At 44.9% G+C, this 14,472-nt stretch overlaps 1 protein-coding gene across 5 annotated transcripts in view; it reads left to right on the plus strand.

The window, feature by feature from the left end:
• Positions 1–14,472, plus strand: part of LOC147092792 (NACHT, LRR and PYD domains-containing protein 3-like) — a 76,559-nt gene that overhangs the window by 24,330 nt on the left and 37,757 nt on the right. For 4 of the 5 annotated variants that reach the window (XM_085976037.1, XM_085976040.1, XM_085976039.1 and 1 more), the window contains exons 3-5: positions 4,736–4,831; positions 8,578–8,744; positions 14,221–14,392. In XM_085976037.1, coding sequence (XP_085832163.1) covers positions 4,768–4,831; positions 8,578–8,744; positions 14,221–14,392 — 403 coding nt within the window. In that variant the 5' untranslated portion in view covers positions 4,736–4,767. Of the gene's footprint in view, positions 1–129; positions 247–4,735; positions 4,832–8,577; positions 8,745–14,220; positions 14,393–14,472 lie in introns of all 5 variants that reach the window. The other variant, XM_085976038.1, reaches the window with a different exon arrangement.

Below are 14,472 nucleotides of genomic sequence, written 5' to 3' on the forward strand. Positions count from 1 at the left end.
TGTGAAACAGCAGGAAACGGAATTTTACAAGGTCTCAAATTTGGTTATAACTTCATGCCGCCGAATATCATCAACTAATGTTTGTAGAAATTACTGATCTGAGACTGAATCACATTTATATTTCCACAGTGGGGATAGGATAGGACGCTGACTGAGAGTTTGATTGGACGAATGTGCGTGGGCACACAGCAACACACGCGCACAAGTGGAGAATTCTGATTGTAAAACAACAGTCAGATCGAACCAGTTATGTATTTAAGACGTTTCCAGATATTGTAAGACCCCTAAAGATATTCCAAACAAACAAGTTGGGCGTCACCAATCTGTTTAAAGTTACACAACTGCTCACATTGCACATTAGTTTAATATTAGTGGAGCAGTGGTGAATGTCCTCACCTCCTACAGTGCTCATTAGTCAAGTGCTGACACCATGAGGGATGTCTTCTGCTTTATTACAAGAGGAATAGCGAATAAAAGCAAGGAAGTTATGTTAAACAGTTATAAAAGACTGGTTAGGCCTCAGCTGGTTTCAGTTCTGGGCACGACACTTTAGGAAGGATATCAAGGCCTTGGAAGCGGTGCAGAAGAGATTTGAGAGAATTGTACCAAGGATGAGTGACTTCAGTTATGGGGAGAGACTGGTTTGTTCTCTTTAGAGCAGAGTTGGTTAAACAAAGATTTTATAGAGCTGGTCAAAATCATGACTGGTTTTGATGAGTAAATATGGAGAAACTGTTTCCATTGGCAGAAGGGTCAGTAACCAGACGACGCAGATTTAAAGTGAGTAGAGAAAGAGCCACAGGCGACGTGAGGAAACATTCTGTTACACAGCGAGTTGGTGTGATCTGGAATGCATTGCCCGAAAGGGTGATGGAAGCAGGTTCTGTTGTAACATTCAAAAGAGAATTGGATAAATACTTGAAGGGAAAACATTTACAGGGCTATGAGGAAAGCGAGGGACAGTGTTAATAATGGGATAGCTCTTCCAAAGAGTCAACACAGACATGACGAGCCGAATGACCTCCTTCTGAGCTGGATCACACTGAGTCTACGATGCAGCCTCGCCTAGTCAATGAAGGTGCATGATGAAGCGATCTCAGCTCAGAGATTTCAATCCACCGGCAAATTGCAAGAAGCAGATATTGAAACAATCAAATCTGCCTCTGGCGCTACAGTAATCGGTTACCGTGCACCAGAAGCAGCATCATCGGTTCAATATTAGCCTACAATATAGGTGTGGATAGAAGGACGAAAGTTAACCCATTGCTGGAGATTTGCAATCTGCGGTCGGAGAGCTAGGAGAGGAAACGCATGAGGATCAGTTTTATGGGATGGACAATGGAGGCCATGACATGGAAAAGGATGCCAGATGAGACCACATCGAATGCTGTGGAAAGATGAATGATGGACAAGGAAGGGTTACACGCCAGGGTCACAGAGGTTGTAGTTTGTGACTGTTCCGGGCAGATTAGAGTTACATAGAAACTGCAGCAGAGAAACAGTCCATTCGGCCCAAGTGGTCTATGCTCTGTTTACACTCCACAGGAGTTCCTCCCACTCTAATTACTTCTTGACACAGTGCCACATATACGTTCGAGGGCGTTAGACTCGCGACACCAATATTAAATAACATTCAGAATGCCGGGGAACCCATCCTCCTGGAATTGAGCGAGTTTGTTGCACTCCCCTCACTTCAGGAAAAAATGAAGTAATTCACGTTGGACCTAAAAAAGGATAGATCAGAGAATTTTGTAAATGGTTAGAAGTTAGAAACTATGGATGAGCAGAGAGAACTAGGGGTCCAAATACAGAAATCACTAGAAGCTCGTTGATTGGTACCAAAAATAAGTAAAAGTGTAATGGAATGTTGGCCATTATCTCGAGGGCTGGAATACAAAGGGTAGAAGTTCTGTTCCAGCTGTACAGAGCTCTGGTTAGACCCATTTAGAGAACTGTGTTTAGTTCTGGGCACCGCACCTCGGGAACAATATCTTGGCTTTGGAGGTGGTGCAGCTCAGATTAACCAGAAAGATACCAGGGCTAAAAGCTTTAAATTAAAAGGATAGATTAAATAGACAAAGCTTTTATTCCCTTGATTATACAAAGTTAAGGGGTGATCAAATTGAGCTGTTTAAGATGCTCAAAGGAATTGCTAGCATAGAAAGAGTTAAACTAAGTCCTTTGGTGGACCAGCCCAGAAAAAGGGGGCATAACCGTAAAGGCAGAGCTCGGCTGTTCAGGGGTGATGTTAGAAAGCACTTCTTCAGACACAGTGTCGTGGAAATCTGGAACACTCGCATTTAAAAAGCTGGTGAGTTTTGGTCAATTGAAAATAACAAAACTGCCATTGATAGATTTATGTTAGGCAATGTTATTTAGGGTTACGGAACCAAGGCGGGTAGATGGAGTTAAGATACAGCTCAGCCATGGTCGAATTGAATGGAGGAACAAGCCAGAACTAATGAGTGGCCTACTCCTGTTCCTATATTCCGATGCCTCTATTTATAAAGCAAATGCTACCATATACGTTTCTAAAAGCCTTATCATCCTGTCCTGTCACCGTCAAAGATTTCTGTATCTACAACCCCAAGTTTTACTGTTCCTGCAACCCCTTCAAATTGTACAAATTGGTTTAGATTGCATCGCCTCATTTTTCCTTCCAAAATGCAGTATTTCACACTTCTCTACATTTATCTTTCACCTGTCATGTGTCAGTGTCTCTCTTTCCTCCTGAAGTCTTCTGCTATCCTCACGGTTTACGACTTTTCTGAGATTCGTGTCATCGACAAACTTTTAAATTATGCCCTGTATACCTATGTCCATGTCACTGAAATATATCAAAAAGAGCAGTGGTCCTAATACCGACCCCTGGGGACACCACTGTATACTTCCCTCCAGTGTGAACAATATCGGTTCACAACTACTGTCTGTTTTCTGTCCCTTTGCCAATTTAGTATTCACGCTGCCAGTACTCCTTTTAATATTATTGGCTCCAATTTTGGTAACCAGCCTATTATGAGGTACTTTATCAAACGCCTTCTGAAAGTCCATCAACTACACTACCTTCATCAACCCTCTCCTATTTCATCGCTTAACTCATTCAAGTCAGCCATTTTTGATTTGCCTTTAAAAGAAATCCATTTTGGCTGTCGCTAATTACTCCATGTTCTTCCAAGTGACAGTTAATTTTTTTTCGGAAATTTTGCCCCGAGGAATTCCCTCAACACCGATGTTAAGCTGAGTCGCCTGTAGTTATTTGGTTCATCACACTCTCCTTTTTTGAACAGGGAAGTATCGTTTGCAACCCTTCACTCCTCTGGCACCTTTCCCATAACCAAGAATTGGAAGATTGTGGCAGAGCGAGTGACATTTCTACTTTGAGCCCTGCCAACCATTTTAGTACATTGTCCTAATCTATTTATATCCTGTCCAATTTCCCTACCACCACCTCCTTTACTGTACGATTGGCAGCAGCCTCTCCTTTAGTGAATACGGATGCAAAGTGTTAATTTAGTGCTTCCACCAACAGAGGACATGTTCCTAATTCGGCCCCACCTTTCGTTGGACTATTCTTTCACGCTTTATGGCCTAGAAATTCAGTGGGCTGCGCCACCCGTTAGCGCCTTAAGAGGGCGCTAAGTGGGTTGGAAGCCACTGGCCACGCCTCCTGCTACATTCAGCGGGACGCTAATGGCGGCACTAGCCGTTAGCGCTGCGCCACCACCGATGACGTCATCGGTGTGTGCAGCGCCCCGCTGATGCCCCGATCACGATATTTAGTTGTGCCCCCTGCTTTAACGTCGGATGCAATGTGCGACCGGTTCAGGGGGACCTACCTGCGGCGGTAGAGGCGCTAATTAAAGGAGAGGTGCGGGGCGGCCATTTTTTTTGCTGGCCGCCTGCCAGCAACTCTCTGCGCTGCCGTCCCCGGCCTCCTGAGCGCCCCCCACCACACCCCGCGGAGTGCCGGCTGCGTTCCAAGAGCCCGGCACTTCTCCTCGGTGCCGGGCTCTTTTGCCAGCACTCGCAATCCTCGATCGTGCTGCACAAGGCCTCTCCCCTTTAAGAAGGGGAGGAAGGCCTGCAGTACCGCAGCGTGCCGTGCCGCAGCGTGTGGCGCTGCAGCACGTTGCACAGCGATATTCAGTTGCAGCGCCCCAAGAGGGATGCGGGGCGCCTCCCGTAGCACCGCGCTTCCGTCTGGGGCGCTCAAACTGAATTTCAGCTGGGCGGCCTCGACTGCGTCGAGGATGGCGCCCCAAACGGGGCTACAGTGAATTTCTAGGCCTATATGTTTATAAAAGGCATTAGTGTTCCCTATTATGTTAGCACTAATCATTTCTCATACATTTTCCTTGCCCCTCTGTTGCTTTTGTGTGTTTATTACACTAGCGGCAGCGTTAGTGAAACAGAAAAGTACTGAATTTTACAAAGTCTCAAACTGGTACTGAATTAACTGAATCGCTTTTACATTTCCACAGCGGGGAAAGGAAAGGACGCTGATTGATAGTTTCAATGGACGCACGTGCGCAGGCACACACGCAAATGGAGAATTTTGATTGTAAAACAGCAATCAAACCTAACACTTGTATATTCGTGGAGTTTTCTGAGATCCCAGAGCTAACGGTTTGCTGTACTGATGGGGGCGGAGGGAGTTAATATCATGTTTAACAAGGCAATGTTCTCCTTCTCATTTTAATATTGCCATCTAACCCTCCTATTATATTTGTTACAGAGCATCAGAACCTAGGAACGCCTGTCACCACCATGGCTGACGATCCAAACTGGGGAGAAGATCCAACATCTTCAAAAAGAATGAGAATGGACACAGGTAGGTTCACAAAATACTTTAAAATACAATTTCTGCCTGAACCTGCAGCTCACACAGGTTGAGGGAACAGGGCAGGGACTGAGTACAAAGAGGGAAGTGAGTGACCATCGAGAGGGACACTGCAGTCACAGGTGGAGGAAGCCCCTGAGTACTAGAACTATCCAATAGATACCTGGTATTGGAGAGTGTAAGGTGGATAGAGACAGTGACTCAGGAGGGTCTTCCTGAGCAACAGTGTGGTACCAGAGAGCAGGAGGCCACCCAGCGGGGCGAGAGGGAGAGGCAGGTGGGGCACAGGAATAGGGGAGCGATACTGGTGGCAGATTGTATAGTCGGGGGAATAAACAACCTCTTCTGCAGCCCGGAGCATGTCCTGAATGGTTAGTTACCTCCCTGGTGCCAGAGGGAAGAACATCCAGGAGCAGGTGGGACCACCTCTGGGAAGGAAAGGAGAGCAGATAATAGCCATGGTCGGAGCCAGTAACACGGGTAGAAATACGTTTATAGAGGGACTATTAAGAGTGAGGCACTAATCTAAGAAACCAGGCCTCAAGCTGTTGATTTCTGGATTGTTTTGCACTGGGATGCTTAAGGAGGATAATATGAGGCTGGTCAATTTGCGGCTGAGGGCTGGAGCAGGAGGGAAGGGTTCACGTTCTTGGGCCGCTAAAGTGCGTTCGGTTGGAAGGGAAGCGACGGCTGCAACCAACAATAATGGTTTTACAGAAAAGGTGAATGGAGCAGTGGGAGGGTATCAGGGGATGTGACTGGAGAGTGAAAAATATCTGGATCTGAGACTAGGGAGCAGAATTAATAAAAATGTGGGAGCTGAAACAGAAGATTTAAGAAATAGTGAAAAAGGTATTCGCAAGAAAAAGGAAGGAGGATTTGAAATAGTGAGACACAAATTCACTTTAAAAAAAAAAAAAAGAAACTGGGACGAGTCATCATTCCAAACGTTGGAGCTAGTATTGAGTGTTGTGTGTGTGAGTGTACAAATCATTCCAAACATTCATAAGCTTGAGAGATGTGATCTACTGTCTATAAGACAGGGCCTTGGTTTTCACAGGATTCAGAGGGAGATGTTCCTGGTGATAACATTTTGAGGGAAGAGTTTTAATAAAGCATTCTATGACAACGTAGAACAACAAAAAGAACAAACTTGCATTTATATAGCACCTTTAATGTAGTAAAACGTCTCAAGGTGCTTCACAAGAGTGTTACCAATCAAAATTTCACACCGAGTCACAAGGTGATATTAGGACAGGTGAGCAAATGCTTGCTTAAAGAGGTAAGGTTTAAAGAACGTCTGAAAGGAGGAGAGAGAGAGGCGGAGAGGTTTAGAATATGCGGGTGTTCCAGGGCGCTATGCTAAGATGGAATCCATATGTACGCAGTTCAGCAATAGGAAGGGAGACAGCACAATTCTCAGTGGGTTTTGCAGGTCAGCGAGCAGTAGAGGTGAGATAGAGGTGGAACTGGAGAAACTAGTTGTGACAGATGCAATTTTGGGGAGATACAAAATATTTCCTGAACTTTCTAAAAATGATGGTGGAAGAGAGAATGTTGATGTACTAGAGGAGGATGTGGGTCCACAGTTAGAGATCACTGTAGCGAAGGATTTGGATCTGAGTAAAATAGTGGAGAAGTCACTGGGCTCAGAAATAATGCACGCCAGACTGTTAAAGGAAGTCAGAGGAGATAGGAGGGACTGACCACAGCATTTCAACCCTAGTTTAATATCAAAAATATACTGGTGGACTGAAGGAGCCCAAGTGATGATTCTGTTCTAATGTGGAGAGAGGATCAACCTGGTAACCAAAAAGCATTGTGTAGAAACTCTTGAAATCTGTTAATCCAGGTCGAATTAGTGAGAAAGAGGATGATGAGTGGAGGCTGGAACGGATTAGCTGCAGAAAAGTCGTATTTGACAATTTTATGAACAACGACGGACAGGTGAAGACAATTTGGTCCATCCAGCGTTTCCCAGGCAATTGCGATACTTTGTCGCCCTATCTCAAACAAAACCATGTGATCTCCTGGGTGAGGTGGAAAACCAGTTTAAAAAAAAAAAAAAAAACAGGCCAATTTGGGGGATCAAAATTCTGGAAATTCCTCTCAAATCCATCTATCGATCCCTAAAGATATTCAAAGATATAAACAAATGTGGTGCACCACCTCACTGTTTAAAGTTACACGATTCATAACATTCTATATTAGTGTTAATATTAGTGGAACAGCGGTAAATGTCCTCACCTCCTACAGTGCTAATTGGTCAGGTGCGTTTATAGAGGGACTATTAAGACTGAGGCTTTAGGCTAAAAATCAAGGTGGTGATCTCCGGATTGTTTTGCACTGGGCTGCTTATGGAGGTAAATATGAGGCCGGTCAATGTGCAGCTGCACGACTGGAGCAAGAGGGAAGGGTTCACGTTCTTGGGGCACTAGAGTGAATTCAGGGAGAAGCGAAGGGACGGCCGCGATCTGAACCCACCAACAAAGATGATTTTCCAGAATGAATGAAAGAATTGCATTTATATTGCGCCTTTCACGACCACCGGACATCTCAAAGCGCTTTACAGCCAATGAAGTACTTTTTGAACTGGAGTCACTGTTTTAATGTGGGAAATGAGGCAGCCAATTTGCACACCAAGATCCCACAAGCAGCAATGTGATAATGACCAGATAATCTGTTTTAGTGATGTTGATTGAGGGATAAATATTGGCCAGGACACCGGGGATAACCCCCCTGCTCTTCTTCGAAATAGTGCCATGGGATCCTTTACATCCACCTGAGAGAGCAGACGGGGCCTCGGTTTAACGTCTCATCCGAAAGACAGCACCTCTGATAGAGCAGCACTCTCTCAGCACTGCACTTCGTGTCAGCCTAGATTTATGTGCTCGAGTCCCAGGAGTGAGACTTGAGCCCACAACCTTCTGACTGAGGCGAGTGTGCTACCCACTGAGCCATAGCTGACACTCTGGGAATAGGTGAGTGGAGCAGTGGGACGGGTATCAGCTGATATGACTGGAGGGTGAGAAATATCTGGATTTGAGGCTAGAGTGCAGAATGACTAAAACTATTGAAACAGGAACACTTGGGTAGGGGTTTCCATGATGTTGACCCAGCGATGATGACGAACGGCGATATATGTCCAAGTCAGGTCGGTGTATGACTTGGAGGGGAAATGGGGGAGGCGATGGTGTTCCCATGCACCTTCTGCCCTTGTCCTCCTGGGTGCTGTGATCGATTAACTGAGAGACAGGACTTAGATTTGAACGGGACTCGGAGTGAAAGGATCCTGATAATAACATTTTGAGGAGAGTTAAAAAATATTTGTGGATGCCAATATTACTAAAGGGTTCTATGTCCGCCCTGGAACACTAGGATGTTGCCTGGAGTTATGTTCAGATAGAATCTATATGTATACAGCTAAGGAATAGGAAGGGGAATAGCACATTTCGCGGTGGGTTTTGCAGGCTGTCAAGCAGTGGAGATGCGATAAAGAGGGAGGACTGTGTTGTGAGTAAACTCCTGGAATCTGCATTTGAAGGTCAAATTAGTGAACATTTATTGATACAGGGGATAATTGCGGTGGCAGGAACCGATAAATTGTAGGCAAGTCGTGTTTGTCAAATTTTCACACTGTTTTTAAGAATTGGCTATATAGATTGATGGAATGAAACGCATGTGATGTATGTGGGTTTTCAGAAGGTGTTTGTTAATGTGGTTCTTTGTGTTCACAGATCCGAACTCGACAATCAGTAAGTTCTTCACAAAGTACGACGATTACCAGCTGTTCCAGTTAACGAAATTCTACCGGGACAGACTGGAACAGGCGATTAAAGAGGGTGTGGAGGGTCTCGGTCTCTGGTTAACAGGCGAGGACCATTTCACTGGACAAGAGTATCACGTGAGTGGGAGGGACACAGAATGAGGTTAGATTATTCTAACATCACAGAACTGACAGAATCTCCTAACAGAGGAACAAAGAAATTACTTGATTGATAAAAGATCACGGTCTATGTAATTCCCCTCTTAACATCCTGGTAGACGAGTGCTACGATGATAATGGAGTTGTTGACTAATCGATCTCTATCAATTAATCTACAACAGACCCAGACATGAGGTGAGGAAACCCCAGTGGTGGAGAGCTCTGGGAACCAGAGGTCAAAAGTCACCTGTTCCCCTCAAGCATGCTACACTTACCACATGTCATATCTCAAATTACTCATATACTGCACCCCAAAATGTGATTTTCTGAAATAAATTTGCCTTTTAAAGAATCAATACAAACTGTTTCTGCCATCTCCCGAGGGAGCCTGTTCCCCAGATTGACCACTCACTCACTGAAATGTTGTTTCCACAGAGTCGTTTTGAATTTACCCTCCTTAAGCACAGGCCGTGTCCTCTGTTTCTACTTTATTGGACAAAGTGGAACAGCAATCATATCACCTCTCCACCTTCTCTTTTTTCCAGTGAGAACATGCCCAATTTACACACTAGCTCCTCCTGATCCAACCCCTCCACCCTCTCAATCACTCTAGTTGCTCTCTTCAATAGCTGTGATAACCTTGTACTGAGGCAAGCAGAACTGTACACGGTATTCTTAGTGTGGTCACACCAATGATTTATAAATAGCAGGGTAATCTCACTATTTTGGCTCAAAAATGTTAATAAACGCCAACATCGCATTTACTTTATTCACTGCCACCGAGAATAGTTGAAACAACAAATCTTAGAATCATATAATGTTACAGAACATGAATCTGAAAAATAGGGAAGAAATTAATAAAACTGCAAATATTGTGAATCTGAAAAGTGATACTGTAGCGGTTCGTGTAGATCGCCACTAAATAAGATAGTTTGACTTCGACGAACTATAAATAAGTTGTTTATTTACAGGAACAGGCTAATTACAGCAGGTAAGATGGCTGACTGTAGGAGCACCGTGGTGTAGGTCTTGTCCCAGCGGGGACTCCACGAGGACTCAGTTTGCAGTCCTGTGGGGAGCATGATGACGTCATCACGCTTGCGTGCGCTTAGGCGGTCACGTGACTTGCGTCGGTGCCTCTTCCCGGCATGGAGGCTGGCCGTTGAGACCGAGGTCGCGAGGCCAGGCTGTGCCGGTGCTTGCCGCGGGAGCGGAAGATCGCGTCGCTCCCGTCGGCTGGCCGTTGAGGCTGAAAACGCTAGGCCGGGCTGTGCCGGCGCACGCACATCACGTACGTGACGTGACGTCGGCGCGCTAGGGAGCGTCTTAAAGGGGCAATGGCCCTAACAGGTAAGTTAAAAGGGCAACGGCCCCAAAAGGTAAGTTAAACATACAGTAAGGTAAGTTAAAGGGAATTATGTGTCTCAATGTAAGGGACAACCAGTGGTACCGCCACAATACGAAGAGGTGAAAATACTCAGCGGATCCGTCAGTATCTGTACAAAAGACAGAGGCACGGTTCGGGTATAACTCTTGAGTGGTTGGAAAGCAAAAGGGAACCGTTTTATTGGGACTGGGAAAAGGAGAGACCAGAGACAATAGACAGGAGTTAGAGGGAAGACAATGAGCTGAGTGACCAGGAAACTAGTAATAGTAAGTCGGGGAAAGGTTAGATGACACAGAAAACATCCCTTGTGGGTTAAACAAATGGTATTTAAAAAACACGAGCTCAAATGAGGAAAATGCCTAAGACTCAAACGGAGAAAACAAACCAGAAATAACTATGTGGATGGAAAAGTCAGTCCATTCTCTCCTAGACGCTCCTATCTCCTCCCTTAGTCACGGAGTTTAATCCCAACCTCCTGCTCATTACCCATTACCGTTAGTATCCCACCTAGTCTAATCCCAACCTCTTGCTCACTGCCCATTACTGTCAACATCCCACCTAGTCTTATCTCCACCTCCTGCTCACTACCCATTACCGTTAATATCCCAGCTAGTCTAATCCCAACATCCTGCTCATTACCCATTACCGTTAATATCCCACCTAGTCTAATCCCAACATCCTGCTCACCACCCATTACCGTTAATATCCCACCTGTCTAATCCCAACCTCCTGCTCACTACCCATTACCGTTAATATCCCACCTGTCTAATCCCAACCTCCTGCTCACTACCCATTACCGTTAATATCCCACCTAGTTTAATCCCAACCTCCTGCGCACTACCCATTATCGTTAATATCCCACCTAGTTTAACCCCAACCTCCTGCGCACTACCCATTATCGTTAATATCTCGCCGAGTCTAATCTCAACCTCCTGCTCACTACCCATTACCGTTAATATCCCACCTAGTCTAATCCCAACCGCCTGCTCACTACCTATTACTATTAATATCTAACCTAAGCTATTCCCAACTTCCCAGTTTCCTGTTCACTCCACAAACACTAACAACTCAATTTGTCAAAAATAATAGAATTGTCTTTTATAATAATTTATCGAGTGCTTCTGTAACAGGTTGTGTGAGTGAATTATGCATTCTAACCACAATGCATGTAAATAAATGGACCTAACCTTACCGGTAATACTTCAAATTGGCCTAAATTTGTCCCCTCTGAACAAACAGTGGAAACAATCTGCGGTCACAGGTGTACCTCGGGAGTACATTCCGACCCGGGAAATAATTCCGAAAGTACCCACTGGGATCCAGGCCGTGAAGAATTCCAGTCTTGGGCCTCCAGGCGGAGACAGCGTAAGGACCAACAGATCCCAGGGACACAGGTGGTTCAGAAGCATCCCTGGGATCTCGTGCGCCCGGTTCTCTAATGACAAAGGAGGATTCTGTTTCAATCATTTATGAAGGGAATCCCCTTATGCAGTGGAATCCCCAAATAATTATAAATGTACAGAATGCTAATAATTATAAATGTACTGAATTGCAATTTTATGCAAAAGATCCTTCATTGCACCAACCTCAATAAAAATGTAATTTTTTGATAAATAATTTTAAACATCTTAATCCGGGTCCATATTTGCATAAACTCATTTGATGTGTATGTGCATAATTTTGGATTTTTAAATGTTTTATTTAAGCCTTATATAAACCATTATGCTGATGCAAGCAGGCCCTGTGCCTGCTTTTAGCAGCCATGAGAGTTGCGTGGGAAGTTGTTGGTCAAATAGCCCAACTCTGCGCCAGCAATGCTCATTTTACAGGCGGTTCGGATGATCTGTCCAGGCGTAAATTGACGGATCGCAAGTTCCGGCTCCAAAAGTTGCGAGTCCTTTCAAATGGATTACGGAGACCTTAATTTCAGGGCTGTTTATTTCATCATGTCCGTTCAGAATCTTGAAGACTTCCATCAACTCCTCACTTAATCTTCTTGACTCTAGTGGCATGAGCCCAGATTACCAAATCCTCACCAAAACACATGGCATACCGTGGCTGCAGTGTGTACCATCCACAAGATGCATTGCAGCAACTCGCCAAGGTTTCTTCGGCAGCACCTCCCAAACCCGCGACCACTCCCACCTAGAAGGACAAGGGCAGCAGGCGCATGGGAACACCACCACCTCCAACCCCTCCTAGTCACACACCATTCTGACTTGGAAATATATCGCTGTTCCTTCATCGTCTCTGGGTCAAAATCCTGGAATTCCCTCCCTAACAGCACTGTGGGAGTACCTTCACCTCACGGACTGCAGCGCATCAAGAAGGCGGCTCACCACCACCTTCTCGAGGACAACTAGGGATGGGCAATACATGCTTGCTTTGCCAGCGACGCCCACATCCTATGAACGAATTTTAAAAAAGTAACACATAACTCTTCATTTCTGATAACATCCCAGTGAATCCGCAAGACCGTTTCCCATTTTTAAAAATGTCCTTCCTTAAATGGAGTGTCCAATATGGAGTTTACACTACTGGGTAAATTCCCTACTCCTGTGCTCTTGGCCTGGAGTGTCACTCCCCAGAGGAACATCAGGAAATTGAGCTCATTCAGTCTGCAAATTTTGTCCATTAAATTTAGTGGATGAATTTCCGCTCCACTCTGGTTACAGAGAGGATGACTGACAGATGAAATATTAACAGTTGCGTATTTTTGTTTTCTTCCACGTTTTAGATTCAGTATTTTTATTACATCGTGCCGTTTCTTGCATTTGAACTTTCATCCAATTAAACATTGTGAAAACTGAAGCCATCGTATTCTACCTCTCCCACAAACTCCGCCTCCTCCTACCAGACCACAGAGGCTGAAGCAGATTGTCCAAAATCCCTTCATCCAACATCGGTCTGAATTCCTGACCTCATATTCTTTCCACTTCAAAGATCACCTTCTATCTCTGTAATATTGTCCGTCTTCAGCCCTACCTCATTCCACCTGCTGCTGAACCCTCATCCATGCCTTTGTCAACTCCAGACTCGACTAATCCAAAGCTCTCCTGGCCGGCCTCCCACACTGCCCCTCCATAAACTTCAGCTACTCCAAACTATGCTGCCTGTGCCCTGTTGTTCTGACTCTGGCCTCTTGTGCACCCCTTCCTTTACAACACCACTGGTGGCCAAGCGTTCAGTTGTCTAAGGCTCCACACTCTGGAATTCACTCTCTAAACCCCTCCGCCTCGCCACCTCCCTCTCCTCCTCAAAGTTTACCGTTCCTCTAGTTTTTGGTCACCTCGAATAGCATATCCTGCTTTGTCTCGGGTCCATTGTCTGATTCCGTCGCTGTGAAGGGCCTTGGGACATTCTTCTACGTTAAAGCCGCTATATAAATAAAAGTAGTTGATGATAAACGTCCTGATTACCTGCTGCACCTGTGCCTCGGTTACTGTGGTTTACCGGCAGCGGGCGTGCAAAATAATGGTTGTCAAACATGTCTATCACCGAGGTACATGTAATTGGATTTTTCTTTTTTTTTGGTCAATTTATGTGACCGATAAATCAACAGTGGCTGTTTCGAATAGTCGATGTAATTTCTCAGGCAGTTTTCTAGCAGCTTCCCTCAGTTCAGAATTGTCCCTTCCCTGCCACTCGAGTTCCCATTCGCTGCTGTTTTAGTTCTTAGTAATTAACAAAGTGTGACAGCAGGAAGTAAGCATGAGAAACAAGTGCATCATATTGTCAATCAGGAATCTGATTTCATGTTGGACACTGAAGCACAGAGAATACTGATCCCATTAAAACTACTGCAGATTCTCTGATTCCTCACTCTCCAAGAACAATATTTCTGATTTCTATTTTCCTTTTATCTCATTTATTTCCTGTTAATGAGTGAATCAAGATGTTTACAGAATATTCAGGCCATGTTCAGAATGGATCAGTACCCGGCCCAGTGACTGCTTTCTGTGCTCAAAACAACTGGCAGATTCCAACACTGAGCAGATCCTTTCCTTCTCATTCTCAGTGTGTGTCCTTCACTCCACTCCCCAATATATTCATTATTATTCTTTACAGAAAATCACTGAGCTGGCGGAGAAGGGAAACCGGGTGGACAGTTCCAAACTTTTCCTAAATCTGGTGATGGAGAAAGGCTCTCGGGCTCGAAGGGTGATGTGGGAATCCTTTGTGAAAATGCGCCACAGGTTACCAAAGCTGAACAAAATATTGAAAGAAATACAGGAACTTGGTACGGTAAAAATCACCCACTGAATTCAATGACAGATTCAAACACTGCAGATTTTACTATAATATCACACAGATCTGAAT

Source organism: Somniosus microcephalus, unplaced genomic scaffold (assembly GCF_052327205.1).
Source record: "Somniosus microcephalus isolate GS21.2 unplaced genomic scaffold, FLI_Smic_1.0 unresolved_chr2, whole genome shotgun sequence".
Lineage (NCBI taxonomy): Eukaryota > Metazoa > Chordata > Chondrichthyes > Squaliformes > Somniosidae > Somniosus > Somniosus microcephalus.